This window comes from Lepisma saccharinum, chromosome 12, assembly GCF_977018435.1.
Source record: "Lepisma saccharinum chromosome 12, izLepSacc3.1, whole genome shotgun sequence".
In the NCBI taxonomy this organism is placed as follows: domain Eukaryota; kingdom Metazoa; phylum Arthropoda; class Insecta; order Zygentoma; family Lepismatidae; genus Lepisma; species Lepisma saccharinum.
In genome coordinates, this window is record NC_139240.1 from 35,316,978 (window position 1) to 35,340,469 (window position 23,492).

Consider the following 23,492-nt stretch of genomic DNA (forward strand, 5'->3'; position numbering starts at 1 on the left):
TTAGATTGCATTTGGTTAAGTTTATCTTCCACTCTCCAAAGTAAATATTTGTCATTTTTCATTTCCACATAAGAACTTCATGTATGCGATACCGTGAAGGACAAATGTAACGATAGTGTCACTCTTGTTCATGAAAGTGATGTAATGTTTGTTCGGTATTAAATCGTTTTATGAAGTTACGTTGAATGTTTGTATACTTTTCTTCACCGTAAGAGATTCTCGCGTCTCACTATATGTACTAGGATTTATTTATGTAGTCCATAATCCTATTCTGTGTAATAAACCATGAATTCGAACTCGGAAAATTCCAATGTAAACACAAGAAGGAAAGCTGTAACCACCACGGTTTGCTATTTGTTGACTGAATTAGGTTTTGAAGCAGCCGAGAGGGAAGCGATAGAAACATTAACGGAAATGATTCAGAGCTGTAAGTACTTTTGTTATTAGGGTACAACGAATGTGAATTTTAGTGCCTCGTAAACCAGCCGTGTAAGAAAAAATTTAGGAGACGGAAAGGCCCAAGTTCCTTTTGTTTTATTGCGATTTCATCGTGCTACGAATGCAATTTTTACATGGATCGATTTCGATGTATCTACGTCTGTTAACACATACTGCGGAGTTTTAGCGATTACTTAAGGTTTTGTTCAATATATGCTTTCGTGGTTAGGTTTGGTTCGGTTCACTTAGCATTAAAATAAAGTCCCTAAATGCATTCTACTAGGGTTCCGATTTACTTCGGTAACAGTTTCATGCATCGGAGACACATTTAAATCGGATATTTTGTCTTTTTCGTGGTTTGTACTTACCAATTATGTATTGCGGAACATAGTGGAAGGTGCCAATATGCTTTTTGCACGAAAACAAACACTTTTTCGGTAACACTTTACTATACCTGAGACAGATTCCTTCAAATTTACAGGAGAAAGTACTTACGCAAATAATTTTCTGTAGCGTTGTTGATGTTCGGGAATGTAGTTTTGATCCATTTTAATGCGAATGCATGTGGTTTTCTACGAAAATCTATTTCCGACGTGCTATTGCTGCTGCCGCCATTTGCTTTCTGCACGAGAGCACAATACGCGATATTGCTGCTGCTACAAGCCGATGTTGTCCGTATATTCTAAATTGAACGAAAGGAGTGCTAATTGAACCTAACCTAACAGGCCTAACCTAACCTAGTAGGCATACCTCGTCCCTGTAAGTAAGTAAAAAAGTCAATTTAAAATTCCTAAAGTGTTTTTAATTTTTTTTTTTAAATTTAAACTATGCTTGCCTTACCTAACCTAACATAACGTCAATGGTTTGTTCCTGAGGTGTTTTTTTTTAAAAAAAAATATTTGAGCATACTTTGAAATCCGGCCCGAAAGTAGGTATTTTTCGGTAAAGGAGCTTGCAACACTGCATGCACACTCCAAATCGACAAAACACTGGCACAACGAACGATCAACGGTAAGCTATCGCCATGTTGTGTGTGGAAATAAACAAGAACAGTAAATACTCGTAAATGTAAGGAATATACATTATTTTCGTTACAGATTCCATTATTTCACCTAAATAAGTGTTCCGGAGTGCAGAATAGTACGTTATCAATGTAAAAAAGTGCGAAAGAAATCATTCCCAGGTGTCTCAGGTATAGTAAAGTAGTACCACTTTTTCTGCTAAAATAAACCATTTTCCTTAATGCTACGGAAAGCACGTCACGGTGCGATATCGCTTGCTTTGCGAATTGTAACGCTTCTTTTATTTTCGAATATCAATGTTTCCAACTCTATTGTGCATGAAAGTTGTAAAAAACCAGGGATCAAAAACCATGCACGGGTAGCCCCACAAACCATTGACGTTAGCCCCAAAAACCATCCACGGGTAGCCCCACAACCATTGACGTTAGCCCCAAAAACCATCCACGGGTAGCCCCACGAACCATTCACACGAGGTTAGGTTAGGCCTGTTAGGTTAGGTTCCATTAGCACCCATTTCACCCCTAAATTCATCGAAAAAAGCGCGCGTTTCTCGAAAAAAATCGCGCGTTTGGAAACCCTGATTCCACTAGCGAGATCGCGTGACTTCTGACGCTAGAGCCATCTGCAGGTATATCTTGGAAACAACGGCATGATGTTGTCGATTTTCACAAAATGCGCAATATTATTACATGAAAAGTGATTATTTATTGTTCTGCTGCATTGTAGGATAAAGTTTTAGGAAGAATATATATCGACGGAGGTTGTAAACCTTGGAGAAACTCATTTCCGTAAGTAGTTTCTTGTGTAAAATTGAAGAAATGTGTCTCCGATGCATGAAACTGTTACCTTTATTAACAGTTTCATGCATCGGAGACACATTTAAATCCGATATTTTATCTTTCTCGTGGTTTGTACTTACCAATTATGTATTGCGGAACATAGTGGAAGGTGCCAATATGCTTTTTGCACGAAAACAAACACTTTTTCTGCTAAAATAAACCATTTTCCTTAATGCTACGGAAAGCACGTCACGGTGCGATATCGCTTGCTTTGCGAATTGTAACGCTTCTTTTGTTTTCGAATATCAATGTTTCCAACTCTATTGTGTATGAAAGTTGTAAAAAAGCCCCAAAAACCATCCACGGGTAGCCCCACAAACCATTGACGTTAGCCCCAAAAACCATGCACAGGTAGCCCCACAAACCATTGACGTTAGCCCCAAAAACCATCCACGGGTAGCCCCACAAACCATTGACGTTAGCCCCAAAAACCATCCACGGGTAACCCCACAAACCATTGACGTTAGCCCCAAAAACCATCCACGGGTAGCCCCACGAACCATTCACACGAGGTTAGGTTAGGCCTGTTAGGTTAGGTTCCATTAGCACCCATTTCACCCCTAAATTCATCGAAAAACCATTTTCCTTTCTCGACAAAAAACCGCGCGTTTCTCGAAGAAAAAAAAACTCGCGTTTCTCGAAAAAAATCGCACGTTTGGAAACCCTGATTCCACTAGCGAGATCGCGTGACTTCCGACGCTAGAGCCATCTGCAGGTACATCTTGGAAACAACGGCATAATGTTGTCGATTTTCACAAAATGCGCAATATTATTACATGAAAAGTGATTATTTATTGTTCTGCTGCATTGTAGGATGAAGTTCTAGGAAGAATATATATCGACGGAGGTTATAAACCTTGGAGAAACTCATTTCCGTAAGTAGTTTCTTGTGTAAAATTGAAGAAATGTGTCTCCGATGCATGAAACTGTTACCGTTACCTTTACTTCTGCATTCATTCCCACGCTTCTACGATATTTACTGTCGCTTGTCGACTGAGAATATGTTGTCCATGAGAAGTGCGTAAGGTAATTTTCAAGTTGTTTTTTTTAACATAAATAACTTTTTTTCGAGTCCAAAGAGTGCTCATTACTTTAAGGAAGGTTCAAATTTCGTGTGACAATGATTTCCAAAATTCTACGATAATTAGTCTTTGTGCTAGGAGAAATCATAAAACAATCCGAACCGTTACCTGAGTAGTGTAAACAGGTAGACAAAGTCATGTATGATTTACAACTAATGTATTAACCAATTTATCGTGTAGATGATGGCCTTGTCTCTTTCTCTACTCAACAAAAGCAAAAGCACTGAACGTATCCATAATTTCAATGTTCTTCACATTAACGCTACTACAAACAATTCCAGCCCTCTGAGAGCCAGGGCCTACCAAGTAAGTGCATCTTTGGATGACCCGTGGTCTGCACATAGAGTCCCATCGCCGCTGTTTTTTGGCTTTGAAGACCGGAGAATGCCACATCTTTTCAAGTAGCTCCTCATTTGTCCTCACGATGCTGGGTCAATCCGAAAGTTTGGGGGTTCCCACCGGGAGCAGGACCACTCGCTCCAAAGCTAGAGCACCAACCACTATGCTATGCGGGAGCCCTCTTCACAGTAATCATCATAGTCACAGTCAGCCCAAAGAACAGAAAAGTGCATCTTTTCATCATTCTGGTGCCCATTTGCATAGGGGTTTTTAGTGCCAACAAATCCGCACCCTCATTACTTTCTAAAACGAGAGCGTTATTAATACATGGAGTACCAAATACTCCAAAGACAGTTTCATTTTACCGTGAGGAAAACCTGCTGCAGAACACGAGAGCTTGAAAAGAGCCCAAGCGGTCCTTCAGGACTTTGATGCTGCCTCTTCTTTTCAACTTTTCTGAAATTGGCCAGATCGTAAATTCCAAGAGCACAGGGTGGAACACCCTCAAATGTGTTGTCCCTCAGCTTGAAGAGTAGACAAACCACCATTTTATGGTGCCTGTCCTCTGTCGAGCAATCATATATGACAGGAAATCGAGGAAAGTTGGATTCACAAATACGTCGCTGTTCCTTGTCAGTGAATTCTGAATGATGGCTTCACAAGAATGGACACCGTTGTCCGTTGCGAGAAATCAACTTTGTTATGGTGGAATCTTTCGTTTCACAGGAATTATGTTTCTCTTCCTCTATTTGAATGCAATCTCGCTTGCACAAGAAATGAATGAACAACTTGACTTGAAAGCGCGAGGCCCTGTGTGGTGGCACGCGTCACACACCCCTAACGGCGGCCCTGACCTATACAAAGTATTTTCCATGATGTAATCACTTGAAAATTAATACTTTGTCTATCTTTAATTCTGAGAGATTAGTTTTTCCAATCTTCAATTTTATGCAGTGATAACACTGTTGCCTTGTATTCATTGAATCCCATATTTTCAAATTCATTGAAATTTACTGGAACTTTATTTACTTATTGCAAGATGTGGTGCAAAGACAATGAAAAATATAGATTTTCAGTGACTGCGACAATGTAATGCAACTTAACTACAGGAACAATTCATATATTGAATTAAAATTTCGCCTTAAGAAAACACCAAATAATATTTTAGAATATTGTTTTACCTAAACTAGAACTATAAATTGTTTCATGATTTTTTTCAGTCTTAACACAGGTTGGCATCAGTGGACGATCATTCTGTGAGTTGTCGGGACGGACAGAACCAGTGATTGGCGATGTCATTATGGCTCTCGTAGAAATGGGAATAAGCATTGACGGGATAGAAGCTCATGCGTACCGTTCACAGCGTTCGATCCTCCCTCAGTTGTCGCAGAGTGGCCAACCCAAGCAGTTGCAGATTCTACAGGCTGGACAGAAACAACCACACCCGTCACATATTCCCAATCATCTGCCATCGTTTCCAGATCCGCATGCATATATCCGAACGCCAGTGAGTATACAACAAACTGCCATTATTTTTCTCATACTCCCCTCAAAAGTTGTTCAACTTGTAGTATCTTATACATAAAAGTCTCTACCTATTAGCTGTACAATGTAGAAAAATTTATACCAAGTAGGGGTGTGCAGGACAGAATTTTTTAGGTCAGGACAGGAAATTTTTTAAATCCCGGCATTCGGGATGGAAAAAATTTGCAACTTGCTGACGAAGTCTGGAAATTTTCAGGAAGGGAATAAGATTGTTTTTGCATTTCTGGAATAAAAACTAACAATTTCCAATAAGTTCCAGAAACGTACAATGCAGAAAACGTCGAGAATTAATGACTTTAAAATGACCATTCGGTATTTCCTGACTGCTCGGGATCCCGCACACCCCTAATACCAAGCATAAAAATATCCTTATTTGAAATCTTTATTTTTATTTCTCGGCATTTTCCTTATTTTCACTGATGTGAGAACCATTACAGACAGACTAGAGACATTTTTTCTGTCAGAGCCAATTAAAAAACATGTAGGTTTATTTCAACTGTAGGGAGTGTTTCTTTAAGATGAGGCATAACTTACACCACATGCCATCATTTCACTAAGTAATGAAGTCCAGTTTTTGGCATGTACTTACTTTGCTCTCTAGCAAAGGAAAGGTAAGGTTAAAAAGATAAAAGACAATAACTTACCTTCCCCGTGTTTTAAACCTTGACTAGTCTTGTCCATCTCCTGAGGAAGCCCCAGGATGTGGTGAAAGCTAGAAAGCAAAGTACATGCCAAAAACTGGACTTAATTACTTAGTGTTTCTTTTGTCTTGGAAGTTATGTTGATACGTAAGTGTTTTCTAAATTGAAAAATTTTAAATCGAGTAATTTATTACATGCAAGTTCCTTTTAAAAAAACTGAGACATTAGCATAATTGTTACTAGCCTATTTAGTTTATCGTCAGTCACCTTATGGTCTAGGAATTAGTCACGGACTTGCTTAGTGCAGGGGAACATTTACCCAAAATAATTCAGAAAAATGTATTATGTAGATTTTAAGATATTGGTTTACTGTACAGCATGTCCTTCCAATATTTATGCTCTTGGTTATGTATAGAGGCAGGTGTTTATGGAGGTTGCAATAACTGCATGATTCTACGTAATATTCACGAAGTAGGATGTTTTGATCCATAATTTGCCAATGAAACAATGAACGTTTGGTTTGGTATTAAATTTTGTGTGTTGGAATTCTTTAGTTATTACTTGGCATCTACATGTGTCTGTTGTTGAGCTGGATTTGCCATTATGATTCCATAGTAGGTTCTGTTTGGAAATTAGATATCAACTTCAGTTTCAGTATGAACATAAATACAATATTGGCAAAAGGTAGTGTGTTAATTAATTGATAATAGTGGTCCTTACATCACCATTCATCCTCATCGTTACAGCCAGAAATGGCAGAAATATGAAATAAAATAAACCCATTCATTCATTCACATTATCACCACAATGTGACATATCTTACGTTGTGCCAGCAATTGTTATTTTCTTGAAAACAACACACTTGTCAGATGTTGATCGATTTGCTTTTCTGCTACTTCTGGCCAGTCACAAAGACGATGAGTGACATGATGACATTGAAGGGACTCTCAGAAATATGCATGCCTAGGCTGGAATTCGAACCCGGGACCTCTGGCTCTCACGCCGTAAATAAAATCCTTCAAGATAGAAATCACCATGTCCAATCTGCAACCCCTAGAGAAGACGTATTATACTCCCAGGTTGTATCAACAAAAAAAAAACGACAAACAACAACAAATACAGAAAGCCACATCTACCGTAAAGCACACTGTCTTTATGTCCGACAAAGATAGGAAAATGAGTGCTAAGAAGATACAGGAAATCTTGACCACCACAGTAAATCCAGTGAGGGAAAATATCAAAATCAAAAGCATAAGAACCACAAATCAAATGGTGATAGTGGAAACAGCTTCCAGAGAAGGAGCCGAGAAATTAATTAATAATAAAGATCTTCCTAAACACAACATCAAAGTAGAAAACCCTCGAAAAAAGGATCCACTTCTGATCATATATGACGTTCCGGCCAATAAAGACCCAGAGGAATTTTACACAGAATTTTACAGCCTTAATCTCCAAGAATCAATTCCATATGAAGAATACACAAATGATTTCAATGTGAGATTTAAAACAGGACCCCGTAACAGCAACACAGTACATCTAGTTGTACAAACCACAAGTAAAATTAGAAAAATCCTTCTTCGCACAGAAAACGTATATTTACCGTTCCTATCTCTTTTCATCAAAGATTATATCGTGGTTGCACGTTGCCTGAAATGTGGAGATCTGGGCCACGTAGTAAAATACTGCAAAAACAAACCCTTGTGCACCCATTGTGGAAATGAGAATCATGAACGCCAACACTGTGATAAAAAAACCCAACCGAAAACATGCATTCCATGTAAAAACAGGAACAAAACATGCAATAGTAAAGACAACAAAGACTGCCCAACATACACCCTCATGTGGCAAAGACTAGTGGACAAGACAGACTATGGAGAACACCCCTAAAACAAAACGGAAAAGAAATCCACCAAGTAGAAGAAAAAGAAACGCTAAAAGAGCGGCAGCATACCGACTAAAAAAAGCAATCGATTTAGTAAACTCTTCCACGCTAAACCCAGAAGCTCCCCCCTTCATGTACCCATATAGCACATACTTCAATCCCCCAACCCTTCTCGACCTCTCTACTGAACCGTCCAACCTATCGGAGAATATAAAATTCACTACAAACACCCATTCCATCCTCAACGACCCTTTTCCAACACCTTCTGCCCCAATTGAGGTAATAAAACCCGCTCTGACACGAACACCTACATCTGACACATCATCTCACACCCCTCTCACATTCAAGAAAATTGAACTCACTGCAGAAGACACACTTGACTTATATGACACCGATCTCGATACTGACTCGGAACCTCCATCACCCTCGCCAGAACACTCATCCCATCCCTCGGATCCGTACCTAATATATAGAAACTTCGAACACAACTTGAAACTTTCACGCCTAGAAGAGAGAGATATTCTCATTACTGCACTGAGACTACTAGTCAGGAAGAAGCATAGCAAGGGCAAAACTATTACCTTCCCCATACCAGAAGCAGTGGACAGGATAACGTTAAAAACTTACAACCTTCCTACCGACACAGAGGAGCTGCTCCGGCTAACCGAGACAGCTTTCGGACGTCGCGGAGAGTCCCTGGTACTTGACGATGTTTACGCGGACTTTGTAAGGGCACACGGGAGAATGGAGTTCATAGCTACAAACGAATGGCCCCGATGCCACCAATTAGTACGGCACTCATAGATAACGACAAGATACGCGTTGCACAGATCAACACCAGAAGAAGCAAGCTTGCAACACTTGAAACAATCAATTACTGCAAAGAGCAATACATTGACATAATTCTCATGCAAGAACCATACACATCCAAAAACAAAATTCCCTACATACTATTCGACTTAATCTACAGGCAACATCAGCTTGAACAGACAAACCAGGAGAACATATTGAACTGGAGAAAAATCGATCATCAAAAATTCCTAGAAAAGCTCATTATCCCTGAACAATTGGACCAACAAAAATCACTCAACACGCTCGCAGAGGAACTCTCTGCAAACATCAGACAAGCAATTGAAAATTCATCACCCAGAAATAACCAAAGGAAAATGAAGAGGAAGCCATGGCCAAAGAAATTAACCAACCTTAAGAAACAAATGCAAAAAGCCAGGAAACTATATCAAAAATCCATCATCGCACAATACAGAAATGCCAACCTCCAGATTTACCGTGCCAAAAAAAAGCAATACGAAACCGAGCTACTAAATTATAAGACACAACAATGGAATATCTTCATCGAAAAACGTCTGGAATTAAATAAATGGGGCACCCCGTATAAAATCGCTACCGGCAAAATAAAAAAACCGCAAACCATTTCCACCTTAATTAATGACGAGAACAACACGAATATGACAAAGGACTTGGAAGAAACCATCAACTTCTTAATGAAGAATCTCATACCAGACGACAAACCTGAAAACGACAGCGAGGAAAATAAGGATACAAGAAAAATGTATCACCAGCCATATCCAGAATCACCAATATTACCTTTCACTACCCAGGAAGTAGAAAACGAAATAAGCAGCATGAAAATGAAGAAGTCCCCGGGACCAGACGGAATTCCTGTGGAAATAATACAAGAAATCACCCCGGTACTTACGCCTTACATTACTCAACTATTTAATGAGTGCCTTGTTCAGAAGATATTCCCAGAAACCTGGAAGGAAGCAAACTTAATAATCATCAAGAAACATCCAAATAAAGATGAAACCAGGGTCAATTCATACAGACCAATATGCCTTCTCAACGTTTTGGGAAAACTCTTCGAGAAACTTATCCTAAAAAGACTCAAAGAATTTCGCCTGCTCAAACCCATATCAGGGATACAATTTGGGTTCACGAAAGGTAAAGGCACTGACGATGCATTACGCCTGCTATCGTCTACAACACAAAACACTCCAAACAAGTACATGGTTGGAATCATGGTGGACATCGCCGGGGCATTTGACAACTTGTGGTGGCCCAGCCTTTTTCAAACACTTAAAAATATGAACTGCCCAGGTACACTCTTCCTACTTCTGAAAAGTTATTTCTCTAACAGAAAAATTAGCATCAAATATCCGGATCTACAAATGAGTAAGATCACGTCAAAAGGTTGTCCTCAGGGTTCAATTCTGGGACCCGAGCTTTGGAATACTAACTTGGAGCTTATGAAATTACAAGACCATCCAGACATAGACCAGATCATAGCTTATGCGGATGACATTATCATGCTCACTTCCGGTAACTCAAGAAGGGAAATCGAAGATAAAGCATCCACTGCAATCAATATGCTATCCAATTGGTGTGATCATGCTAAACTCAAAATAGCTTCGGAAAAGACTCATTATATTATCCTTAAGGGGAAGTTACAAAGAAACCCTCAAATCAAACTCAGAGAAAGAAATTTAAAAAGAGTAAGAGAAGCTAAATACCTTGGCATTACTCTTCAAGAGAAGATGTTTTTTAACAGACACATAGCCCTGGCAACAACCCAGGCCGAAACAACTATAAACAGTCTAGCCACATTGAGTTCAGCAAACTACAACCTTCCACTATCACACATAAAAACATATCTCATTACCATATATAATTCTATTATTTCCTATGGCTCGCCCCTGTGGGCCATGGAAACCAGTAAACAGTACATTAAAAACAGATTGAGATCTTCACAACGCAAAGTGATACTTCGCCTAACGGGTGCATTCAGAACAACCTCAACCCTGGCTCTTCTCATGATTGCGGGCCTACAGCCTATTGAAATCGTTATTAAAACTAGAGCATCAAAGTATTACTTTAGAAATGGACAAGAGGACGAAATCTATAAACTAATTGGAATACGCCCTGCCACGGTACCAGAAATTTACAACCACTTGTTTAGCGTCTGGCAACAGGAATGGACACAAGCTACGCAAGGAAGGAGACTTCACAGCTTCCTTCCAAACATAAAAGAACGACTTTCGATGGACCATTTCCATCCCACGAGAGGTCTCATACATTTCCTAACGGGACACGGTCCCTACGGTCAACACCTAAATAAGCACAACGTCAGACAGACTGATAAATGTCTGAAATGTAAAACCGAGACGGACACACCGGAACATAAAGCCTTCTTTTGCCAGACATCAAACAAACAAATCGAAGATTTAAGACAAAAGCTACCAAACTTCAACACGTACCAGTTAATAAGAAATCCCGAGCACTTTACGTCACTAAACGACTTAACAAACCTGGTGTCGAAAGAGGAACATTCCCTCTTCAAATCCGGCATCACTCACCTCCCCATTCAACCCCTACCTCCGGAACGTAATATACCCCCCAGAAGATCACAAAGAATCCACCTTCGACAAACTCAACAACAGGACATCCCTCCTTAGGACTAAGATCACCAAGAGGATAATGAAGCAGAACCTCCCACAGGAACATCAAGAAGGAGACACTAATACAGAAGACAGTGATACGCCAAAACGAAAAAAGGTTACGTCTCCCCGGAGAAAGGCAAAGGATAACACTGCAAGGACTCGACCTAGGAACCAACCGAATTTAACCAAGATTCTTCTTTTTCGTTTCTTTCTTAAATTGTAATCTTACACCCCCTTCTTTATTCTCGTTACTAAACACACTGCAAACTTCTCTCACTGATTCTTGACAATTCTCTATATTTCCACTACCGAACGTACTAACGTACCCGATACTTCCCAGGAAATCCCTCCCTACTTCTTCCCTTCCTGATGACGTCCCGGGTACCAACCGTCGTACCGATGTTCATCCCAGTCCGACCAACTCTTGCCGGTCTCCCGCAAGTCTCCTTGCATCAGGTACCACTCGTTCTTTCATATCTCTTCCTACTATTAATACGTACATCTCAAAGCCAATAATACTCTCACTATCTCAAACATAACATACTAGAACATAGACCCTGCTTAACATTCATAGAATCGTGTTAATGTCCATTCCTCATCTCATCCATCAACACTAATGCACACGACACACAACAAAACTTATCCTAAGAAAACATTACCCACCCAATTACACACTTATGTAATTTCGTATCTGTGATCATAAATAATATTAATGTTAAACACTAACACTTATTTACTTCCTACTATTTCTAACCTTTATCTTAATCTTCTTACCTTGTAGAATGATGTGAAAGCAACTTTGTTCAGGAAAACCGAACAAATTTGGTTCTTCACACTGGGACATTCTTGCCAATGTCACAGTGAATTATTGTAATTAAAAAAATAATGGAAATCAAGGATGAATCAAAGAAAAGCGGGGGAATCCGTAAAAAATTCACGGAACTGACGCCCTGGGTTAATTTTCAGGTACCAGGGCATAAGCACATACCTCCGAAAGTAGCTTGACTACTTTTATCCGTATACATAAAAAAATAATAATCGTTCTATGTAACCATATCTTGTATACTGTTTAGGAAATAAAATTCTTTGTACCCAATCTCTGGCTCTATCAGTCTGTCACGAAGATGGTCTCTTAACTCAGAAATTCCTATCAAACTCTGCCAGGAGTATAAACAATCTCTTTGGCAGAATATTAAGAAACAAAAGTAGTAATCTCCTAAAATATCTGTATCTGGGTTTGTAGAAGGTCTTTAAAAATGCCTGAGCTGTTACTAAACGTTGCTTTAATCAGTTTAAGATTGTTCAAATAATTATGTAATTACTTTATTAAGGTTATGCCTGATTAGTCTACCAATGGCATAGTGGCAGCATCGTCACCTTGTAATCAAGGAGTCTCTGGTTCGATACCCGCTGCACTTTAAACTGTACGTCCAGTCCTGATTAGCCTTACTGTGCATAAAGTAGACTTTGAAACAAAATCAATCATTCAGGCTTTGCCTAAAAATATTCACAATCAAAAAAGAAGGAAACTGTTGTGTATGAAATCACACAATCCACTCTTGCCACAAATAGATGTGAGGACTACAGAAAATTATCAACTCAGCCATATTGTTTAAATTGGTACCAAATTTTACAAGCTCTTTCGAAAATAGTTGATGGATTTAAACAGAAAAATAGATCTTCACATGTTATAAAATGAGACCAGCTATGTAAATTTTTATGTGTACTTGCAGACTCACAAGCAACCTGTGACGGAGTATGAGGCAATTCGGGAAAAAGCTGCCAGTCAAAAGAGGGACGTAGAGCGAGCACTTACAAGGTTCATCGCACGCACTGGGGAGACCCACAGTTTGTTTGTGATCGAGGACACGAATGTCTTTCCATGTAAGTTGCATTTCCATCTTGCTTAGCTGAATCTTATCTTCATCAGTGTAAAAAAGCATACATAATCAACAGAGCTTCTAATGTGTCACCATTTGCAAATCAAATAGGGCTGATTAAGTTAGACAGTGAATTTCACTAAAGGGGATAATAGTATTGGTCAACTTAGATTACTTTATTGAACTAATATTTCACTGTCGCAAATTAGTTATCAAAACTTAAAACATGCATTATGACTTGAGTCCAGATTTGTATGTATTTCCATATTCTATTCCTTTCTAGATACATACCTTGAACAGGAAAATGTCAATGAAGGATATTACATATTTGCTAATTTACTTTACATAAAACAACATATTTCTGTATTTTTTTCCTATCTTGATCCTTTTTCTTATATTTTCGATCTCTGAAACATGATGAAGGAAATTTATAGCTCATGTGGTGTCATATTTTCTAATCAATGGGATGCATAGTGCTTAGTCATGTAAAATTGACTGCCAAGTTACATATTTTTGTTTTGCTTTTTGCCTGTAGAAACTTGCATCGGTGGACAAGAAAGCTACTTTCCTGTACGTAGCAAGTTAGTTTTTCCCTTGTAGAAAAAGTACAAAAGTAACAATGTATTTTAATTAGGGATGGGTCGATATGAAATTTTGGCTGATACCAATAAAGTACCGATATAAAATTTTCCGATACCGATAACCGATATTCTACCGATCTGATATAAAATTAGAAATGGTCCTTGAAGAACCTGAAAGGTTCACTGACCTCTTTAATAAATGTGTGTTTCAAGGTGACTGCAGTACAAGATAAATTGCATATTTAGACATTTACTTTTTAGAAAGTAGGGCATAGATATTAACCATAAAAATTACAACAAAATGGCAGAATTTTGCACTAAATTATCAGATAATAATCGATATATCGGATCGGTAAAATAATCGGTAATTTTACCGATACACCGATATGCCTATATCGGCCGATACCGATAGAGTACCGATTAATCGGTCCCATCCCTAATTTTAATTCAATTGTTTTTTCTGTAGATGCTTTTTTTTTTTTTTACAATTTGTTTCAAAAGTTACAAAGAACTCTCACATATTTACATATTCTACAATAATTTGCGATGTTGAAAGTAATTATTAGTTGACAAAAACATTTCTGTGCTTTTTTGAGTTTATAAATATGATACAAATTTTAATTTGAACAACTCCTGTCCTTAAAATTATGTTGAATATGTTCTAATAAAATGAATATTTAGCAGAATTTTTGAAATTGCTTGGATACTCAATTATTATTAATATTAGATGTTCTTTGATACTACATAGCCTTAATAATACCTTATTTAGGTACACATTTTATCAATTATTGGTACATATTTTCTACTTGATATTACATGAAAATCCAGAGTCTAGTTATGGCAATTAAACTGGTCTCTTGTCATATTTAACATTGGAATTACTTTATTTCCAGTATAATTCATCTTTCAGAATTTGTTTTTGTTCATATGAAAAATTTATCCATTTTATGTATCTAAAATCTTAATATTTAGACCAATTTATGTAATTGTGACTAATAGCAAAATGACTACCATGACAATTAATCTTGTACTACAAGATTTTGAAATTACATTTATAGCTGGTATTTTTACTTTAAACAAAAAATAATCTATTGTTTTTAGTGACAGTGCAATTCTGATACTTTTTTCACGAGCTTTGACCAGTCAGGTTCATAGTCTGCTCTACAGTGTATGCTTTTAGAAGGAACATGAGTTCAGCCAATATGCAGCCAGTGCTATTGCCAAACACTGCTAGCAGACGGGAAACAGACTTCTCTGTGTCCAATATTCAACTTTTTTTTTATATTATTCATACACAGTATATACGAGTACAGTGAAATAATATAGTGAATATTTCTCTATAGGATTATAACATCATATCACTGCAGTATCCAGCATATAAGAACTCAAACTGACTCAGACTAGCAATGTTCGAGAATGCCCACAACAGTGAACGGTCATTGTGTATATTGAGACAAATTTAACACTCATTGTTTTCCCAAGACACAATAACTCAGCTGTCAACGTGGTGGCAAAAAAGAAAAAAAAACATGGAAGGAAAATGAATGTTGTTTCCCATGTCTCTTCGAGAAATGATAACTCCAGCTGTAGGCGATGGAAATTTATTTATGGGACTTGGACATGTCAGGTTCGAAATGTCTTGCCCCATCTTATGGTGAACCTTAAACTGGCGAGGTTTATGAAAACAGAACATCTTGTTTAACTTGCGTGCCACAGTTTCCCAACTGTACAACGTTGCACTACTGCCATAGGCTGGTCGCCATGGACACGCTCTGCATGGCCCCAACCATTATCCTCCTGAAACTGTAGACCATATAGCTATGAGTGTAAAATGTTTAAGGAAGAAGTGACTTCTTATTTCTGAAGCTTAAATGCGATAGACGTCTCTGCCACAAAATGGCCGATGGTAAATTAGTAATTAACATTGCTCCTCCCAAGGATATTTGTCCCTGAACACTTGATGAAATTTGTAACATAATGTTGACATGGATTCAAATGCAGGACTTGAATATTTGCAGCACCAGATTCAGATTTTATTCTTAGTTATTTGTGTTTTGGTAGGGGTTACCTTTTTTACTTTATTTGAGCTTAAGGTATTGTTGTGTAGTCTGTTGCTTCTTGTATACGCTAGGGCCTCTCTAATGGTGTAGTGGTGTCTATGTTGCCTTGTAATCAAGGGATCCCAGATTCAGTTCCTAGTGAAGTTTGGTTTTGGGTTTTAGTTGGTGTTTTAAGTCCACTTTATGGACAGTAAGGCTAATCGAGACTGGACCTACAGTGTAAAGTGGGATCCAAACCACTATGTGCCTCCACCGGGTATCAAACCTGGGACCCCTTGATTAAAAGATGACGATGCTACCCCTGCGCCATCGGGGAGGCCTCCTAGTGCCAAACATTCAAATCAAGTCAAACCCTGATTTCAATAAATAAGTATTTTGTATGGCAAAACACATGGCTAATTCCAAAGATGAGGATGAATGATAACACTGATGGATCACTTACAAAAAACATCCATGATTCGAACCTGCGGCCCCTAACCAAGCTTGCTAGAGGTCCAGAGATTGTAAATAAATTCAATTCCAGTCAAGACGAGAGAGAATCAGCAAGTTGGGTTCTGATCTGTAAAGAACCTTTTTTCCGGTTCAATTTAAATATGGTCCAAGTTCGGAATTTGTGTGGGTTCTTGGACCTTTAACATGGTAAATAAATTTCAATTCCGGTCCCGGACAGAAAATCCACAAGTGTAAATGGCTTCTGGAATGTAAAGAACCTTTTCATCTTTAGTATTTCAATTCGGTCCCAAAACGTTTGTTCCGGATCAATTTAAATATGGTCAAAGTTAGGTATTGAAATTAAACAATATGCAACTTGGACCAAATTGTGAGAGAAAACAAGGTCTAGTCCTGTTACGGAACCCATTAGCATTTCCGGGCATTAAACAATCCTGCCCCTAACTACTCTGCCACAGAGGTCGGCTTAGGGCAAAACGTGTCAGAGGTGGTTGATTGCATTAAGAAATGGATATATCATATGGATTCTGCGCATAATTGGATTGGAATGTTGTTTTTGGTATTCATTAATATCAGTATCGGAATTTTAAAATATAGTTTTAATGTCAGTATTGAAAGTAACCTTTCAGTCTTTGCATTTAATGGCAACATGCTGTAGGCAAACTATAAGAACTTCCATCTCATTCCAGTAATAGCTTGCAAACCATTGTCAAATCCATACTTGCATGCTTTGGACCCTAAGGATCAAATCTTCGAGGAAGACGAAGATGAAATTCTGACACGGAAGAGGAAGGATGAGGAGAAGCATGTGGAGGGAGAAGACTCGCCAAAGGACAGAACGGAATCGGCAAACGAAAGTGATCTTATTGATAACCCCTATCTAAGACCTGTGAAGATGCCCAAGAAGAAAAAGAGATAGTGTTGGAAGAAAACGTTTTACCATTTGAACAACACTTTGATGAATTCTGTTATAAGTGGACCAACTTTTTTTTAGCGAGTACCGAAAGCCAGAGGCTATGTTATAACATGAACTTCCTTGAATGTGGTACTTTGGCCTGATTTTTTGTTAATGGAGACATGTACACCATGTATTACATTTTATTTATTTCATTGTTTGTATATTTTCAAGGCAATTGCTGATAATTTAGTAATAAAGTATGCATATATATCTTTTTTTTTACTAAACTTAAAATTCTTTTTTAAAGAAGCAACATTTCAAATTATAGCCAATCTAATAATAAGTTATTACCACTTCGGGGGATTTCTTGAAAAAACTACCAAATCATTCTGTTTCAACATATTTTTGCTTTTTTTATCCATTCTAGCACAATTTTCACTAATTTTTTTATTAGTTTTTCATTGAAATATAGGGGGATATGTAATCTTACAAAAATGATTATTTCTTCCATTAAAACATAATAAATGAAATCAAACTACTGACTTTTTGTTCCAGGAGTTCAATAACTATGTGACCAATTTTAACGCATTTCTTGCGTTTATAATTCCTGGGTCACAATATTATATTATATTAACGATGCTAACACACACCCTTCATCATCATCATCTTGTAATCGAGGGGTTCTGGATTTGATAACCCATGGAGGCGCAGTGGTTTGGATCCCAATTTAATTGTAGGTCCAGTCATTATTAGCATAAAGCGGACTTAAAAAGCTTACCCTGTATGGGTCATGTACAGTTGGTCTCTAGTTCCTGGTGTATGGTTTTAAACGTTTCCATTTATCAATGATTGTTTTGTCAACACCCTCTGTAGCAGAGTTTCTGACATTACTCCTGTACCCCAAGGTTTTGTTTTCAGTGTTAATCAGATCTTCACGCCACCAGCTTAAAAACGAAGTAGGTGTGACCAATAAGTTACCAAAATTTGTATTAATGCATGCAGTGCCCACTTTCTATTTGCCAGCACTTGCCCCTCCTTCCCAGCGCACATGTTAGCAGCTTCAGTGTCAGTATTTTCCACATGTCAAAACTAGAGGGACTTTTTAAAATGCAAATATTAGTTTTTAAAATGAACACTGTTGTAAATACGAGAGATGAAGAAAAATAATAAAATAGAGGTAAACACTTACCAACAATGTCAGTTCTCGTCGATGGTAATATACCATGTAAGAAGAATTCACACAGCTGGCCGTTGTAGCAGACTGGTTATCACTGCATGCTATGATGCCAGGAGTCCAGAGTTTGAATCTTGGCCTGGATGTTCTTTGTGTTATTTCATCAATTTCACCATATCACTCATCCTTGTGATTAGCAAAGTGTGGCAGAAATGCGAAGTAAAATAAACCAAATCAATCGTGCAATAATTTAACCAGCGTAGACAAACTCATATCCAGATAAAAAAAACCCTCCACTTTCCTGCTGAAGTTCAAAATCGGTTAAAATGTGTCATCAGCGTTTTTGTTCGGCTGTTTTTTGCTTCGGAGTAACCACCGTACCGTTCGGGTGAATTTCCTTGCGGGCCACATAAATGCTTGTTTTCAAGGCACCTGTGCATTCAGAAGTTAACGATTCAACAACACTGGATTCACCGCAATTTTGTTATCGCCACTTGTTAAAGATTTCAAACGTAGATGCTTTGTAACTTGGTGTTGAAGCCACATCAACATTCAATGATACTTACAGCTAATATAAACACTACGCAAAATCTCGAGAACCACCATACGGCAACGGATGGCAATGGGACAGGTTTTGCAGGGGTCAAGGAAAGCTATAAGTAGCAGTGTGCTTGAGGGTAACCATGTTTTGGAAGATTCTTGACCAGAAGTAGTGTCTCCAACCATGTTATTTTTCCCTTATGAATTAGATACAAGAAATGTGAAGGTCTTATTAAGTACATGCATGTTGGAACATTGATAAAACTTTGTAGTTGCAAAGTTGGCTGTATAGCAATTAGATACGATAACAGCTTTGGAATATTTTCAAATTGTAACGATATTTCTATAAAGGTTGGGTAGCAACACTGTTTGCCCATCTGTAACGCCAAAAGCTTGTGTCCCCACCCTCTACAAATTCCTTCTTGGAAGCAGTTGCCAGTGTATGCATCTGGCATTTCTTTGACAAGCTGGGGGAATTCAGGTTCCTGAAATCTCAGCATGTTTTATGTGGGAAGGAAAGGAAGCGTAGGTGAATCAATTAATAAATGCTAAAGTAACATTCCCGTACGATTTTAAGCATCACTGGTTGTATTTGCACCAACCACTTTGGCTTTCTCAAAGGTTTCCCTACAATCTTTTGCAGTGTGTTGATTTTACCATTCTAGATAAAATGCATGAAGTTGAAAGTAGTGTGTGTGCGTGTTTGTGGTATATACATCAACATGTGTGTAATCTAGAAATTCCCACGTCCGTTACTGTCAGTCGAAATCATGTTTTCGGATTCTGTCTAGTCCAGTGTTTCAAGACTATAGACTCTACTTAATATTGCAAATTTGCAACACTACAACACAGTGACAGACAAGTAGCGAGAATTTTGTTACTTTGAATGAGTGAATGTTATCGTAGCTGCTTTACTAAAGAATGGTTATGAATTCATAAGCAGGCTAGTAAATGTTTTCAACAGCATACAATGCTGTATAACTCTAATTTTGAGATGGCATTGAATGGACTATATCAGGGTGCAAAAGGTCTGCGGAGGGACTACTGCCAGAATCCACCAATAGGGCTGCACTGGCTTTCTCTAGAACACGTGCTTTTGTTTACATCCACTTCGTAGTGGAAAAAAATGGACTTTACAGGGGGAAGGTTCATTGAAGCCCTCCTCAGAGTCCATGCACGACTAATGAACAGTACCTTTTTTGTTTGTGTATTTGTGGAACAGCTGGTGTAATAAGGTGGACAAAGGGTAAGAGTGGATAAGATAGCTATTGCTGGAAATTCCCTGGGAAGTCACTTCATAGACAAAGTTTAATTCAGATAGACTATAGGGACCTATCAGCATAACATTTGGAAGTGCCATGAGAAATGAAAAAGATTTTCAATCGCCAGTTACTTTATTTGCAAAAGAAACATATTGTTCCATCGCATTTAATCAAAGGGTACCAGGTTCAATACCCGGTAAAGGCACATACTGGTTCAGATCCCACTTTAAACTGTAGGCCCAGTCCTGACTAGCTTTTCTGTGCATAAAGTGGACTTAGAAGCAAAAACTCATTTTTCCAAATTTATGGTTGCACATGTAACATTCAAATTTTCATTATGTGGAATATTACTTTTGTCCTGTGCACAGTATTAATTTTATTAACTAAAATGTACATTTCATAGCATGTCATTTGTTTGCAAAAAGAATAAAAAGAAGAGGGTCGTGCAACCCATGAATGGTTAACAATATCTGGAAATGTTCAATTGGTGTTCTATAAATCTTACACATATTCTCCACACATTAAGTCCACAGACTAAGTGGGATTTCAGTATTTTATTGGTGGTGTGATCACAGAGTTGGCAGGTGAAGTAATTACTCTTTTTAGTTATCTATTACACTTTTGCTTGATTATACTCATTTGAGTCTCCATGCTCGAGTGTATAGAATCAAATATCATTTCAATGTGACAATAATAGTACAGTGTTTCAAAAGTTGCACAACCCAAACTTTGAAAATTTATGGGGGTTATTCCTGAGTAAACAAAAAATAATCGATCACACAATTCAATTATCGATGGTGGGGAAAGAACTTTCGGTTTGGCCAATTTTCCAATGTAAACAAGTGGAATACAGATCGTCACCGAGCATATTTTGTTACAAAAGATCGGATACAAACTAGATCACTTGAAATTTTTAAGTAGTATGGAGAAACAAAGGTACCTCGAAGAAATTGGCAAGTTCCCGGAGCTTTTGGATGAAGATTTAAGGAACAATAGTAATGTTTTCCGAGACAATGTTGATCTTCTACCAGCAGTTTAGTCAGGAACTTTACTTTTCTTCGTCAACTGGATCTAAAATTCTTCTTTTCTTATTCCATAAATATTCAATTCTTTATTAATTTTCTTAATTTTGGCGATCTACAAGGGTCGTTCAAGGTTGACCGGGATTTTCGTACGTAAAAAATTGATGAATAGCCGGATCATGATGAAACGTGCGGGTGACATAATGTATTCCTTCGTGAGTAACTAGTGCCCGGCATGATGTATTTCACGCATGCGCAGCAGTTGCAGCGAACATGGCGGAAAGCAGTGTGTCTGTGGCTGTGGAGCAGCGGTGTGTAATCAAATTTCTCGTCAAGGAGAAAGTGAAACCAGCTGAGATTTTCAGACGATTGCAAGCACAGTATGGTGAACAAACAATGTCGCGGACAAGAGTGTACGAATGGTGTGAGCAGTTTCGCGAAGGACGGGAGCTGGTGACAAATGAAGCGCATGGACACATTCGCCCGACTGCAGTCATACCAGTGAATATCGCACGTGTTGAGCAAATGATTCTTGAGAACCGGCGAGTAACAGTGCGGGATATTGCTGCCGAGGTGAATATCAGTGTCGGGAGTGTTGAGACAATCATTCACGACCACTTACGCTTCCGCAAAATCTGTGCAAGGTGGGTTCTTCGCCAGCTGACATTCGATCAGAAGTGGACACGCAGGACGGTCTGTGAACAGCTTCTGAATCGGTTTCGAGCAGAAGGTGATGAATTGTTGCAATCCATCATCACGTGTGATGAAACATGGTTGCACAATTCAACCCCAGAGACCAAAAGATGCAGCATGGAGTGGCGGCATAAAGGTTCCCCGCCCCCCAAGAAAAGCAAAACGCAGCCGTCTGCTGGAAAGATCATGGCAAGTGTCTTCTGGGACATGAAGGGCGTTATCCATGTGGATTTTCTGGACAAAGGGAGCACGGTTAATGCCCAGTATTACTCCACATTGTTGAGTGGTGCTGTACGAAAGTCCATTCGCAAGAAAAGACCTGGGATGTTGTCTGGAAATGTCATTCTTCTCCATGACAATGCCCACCCTCACACGGCCAATGTGACAACAACTCTGGCCGACATGTGCTGGGAAGTTCTGCCCCATCCCCCAGTGATTATCATTTGTTTGCACCCCTTAAAGACCATCTGGGAGGGAAGAAATTCACAACAGACGAAGCACTGCGGAGCGATGTCCTCCAGTGGCTACGACAACAACCAAGTTCTTTCTACGCCAAAGGAATTCGGGAGCTGCCAGAACGATGGCAACGGTGCGTCGGCGCGCATGGAGAATACTTTGAAAAACTGACATAGTTTGGTGTTTCTTCTGCTACCTATTTCCTCTGCAGAAATAAAAGTCCCGGTCAACCTTGAACGACCCTTGTACACTAGATGTTTTGTAAGCTATTATGAATATGTGCAGTTATATCTCGATTCTTATAAAGACTTTTTACCTATTAATGTACCCCCCCCCCAAATATATTTCTAGATACGTGGCACAGATGTATGTGTGTATATTCTATATATGTGTGTGCGTGCGTGCGTATTTAATTAATAACATTGAAATACTTCGATTGTAAATTGGATAACTTTCGAAATTGTGTATTCAAACATAGCCACCATACTTTTCACATCTTGGAGAGGGCTTAGTTCCACCACTGGTTCTACCAGGCAGAGTATTGTGGTTCTACCACCCGACATAATAACAGTAACATATTTTAAATTTGTTACATCCAACATATTTGCGTTAATTTTAAAACATACAAAATATTTCATTGGGTTTAATTACCGGCGATGAAGTTACGACTCCCTCATGTTGGTTCCCAGTCTTCTCGCTTTACTGCCTGAATCGACTGATTTTTCCGTATAGGGTCTGCCGAAAAACGATGTACAGATACTGGAGAAGAAATATTCGTCCCTGACCTCATGCTGCAACCAACAGCCACACAATTATCGTCGCCTTTTCTGTAATACCTTACCCTTACACCTCTGAAATTTGTCATTTTTTTCAAAACCGGAAGTGAAGTTCCCGCCTGCACCAAGGAAGCACAGAAATGTAAACATCCGGTGAATAGCCCCCATACCATGAAAACCGTAAGAGATATTTACACCGGTTTTTTGCATTATAAAGCCTCATCCATTGAGATATTTTTCAATGCTTAAAATTATAAATTTATTCCATACAGAAAATTAATAAAGGCAGCATTAATTTTTTTCCAGAAATGCACTTTTGAGTGAGAAAACTATGTAATAAATTATCGGAGAGTCATAATTAGATGTCTAATGAGTGATGCCATGCCAATCTGTCATTTGCAACTAAAAATGACAGATGTACAGCATTTGATGGATTCATGACTGGCGATTTTAT

The 23,492-nt window shown here is 38.5% G+C and overlaps 1 protein-coding gene across 1 annotated transcript; it reads left to right on the forward strand.

The window, feature by feature from the left end:
- Positions 1–108: 108 nt before the first annotated feature.
- Positions 109–17,385, forward strand: Taf8 (TBP-associated factor 8). Its single transcript, XM_083132905.1, has 4 exons — positions 109–427; positions 4,941–5,227; positions 12,980–13,130; positions 16,907–17,385. The coding sequence occupies exons 1-4, from the start codon at positions 286–288 to the stop codon at positions 17,134–17,136; spliced, it is 810 nt and encodes a 269-aa protein (XP_082989031.1). The 5' UTR covers positions 109–285; the 3' UTR covers positions 17,137–17,385.
- Positions 17,386–23,492: the final 6,107 nt, after the last annotated feature.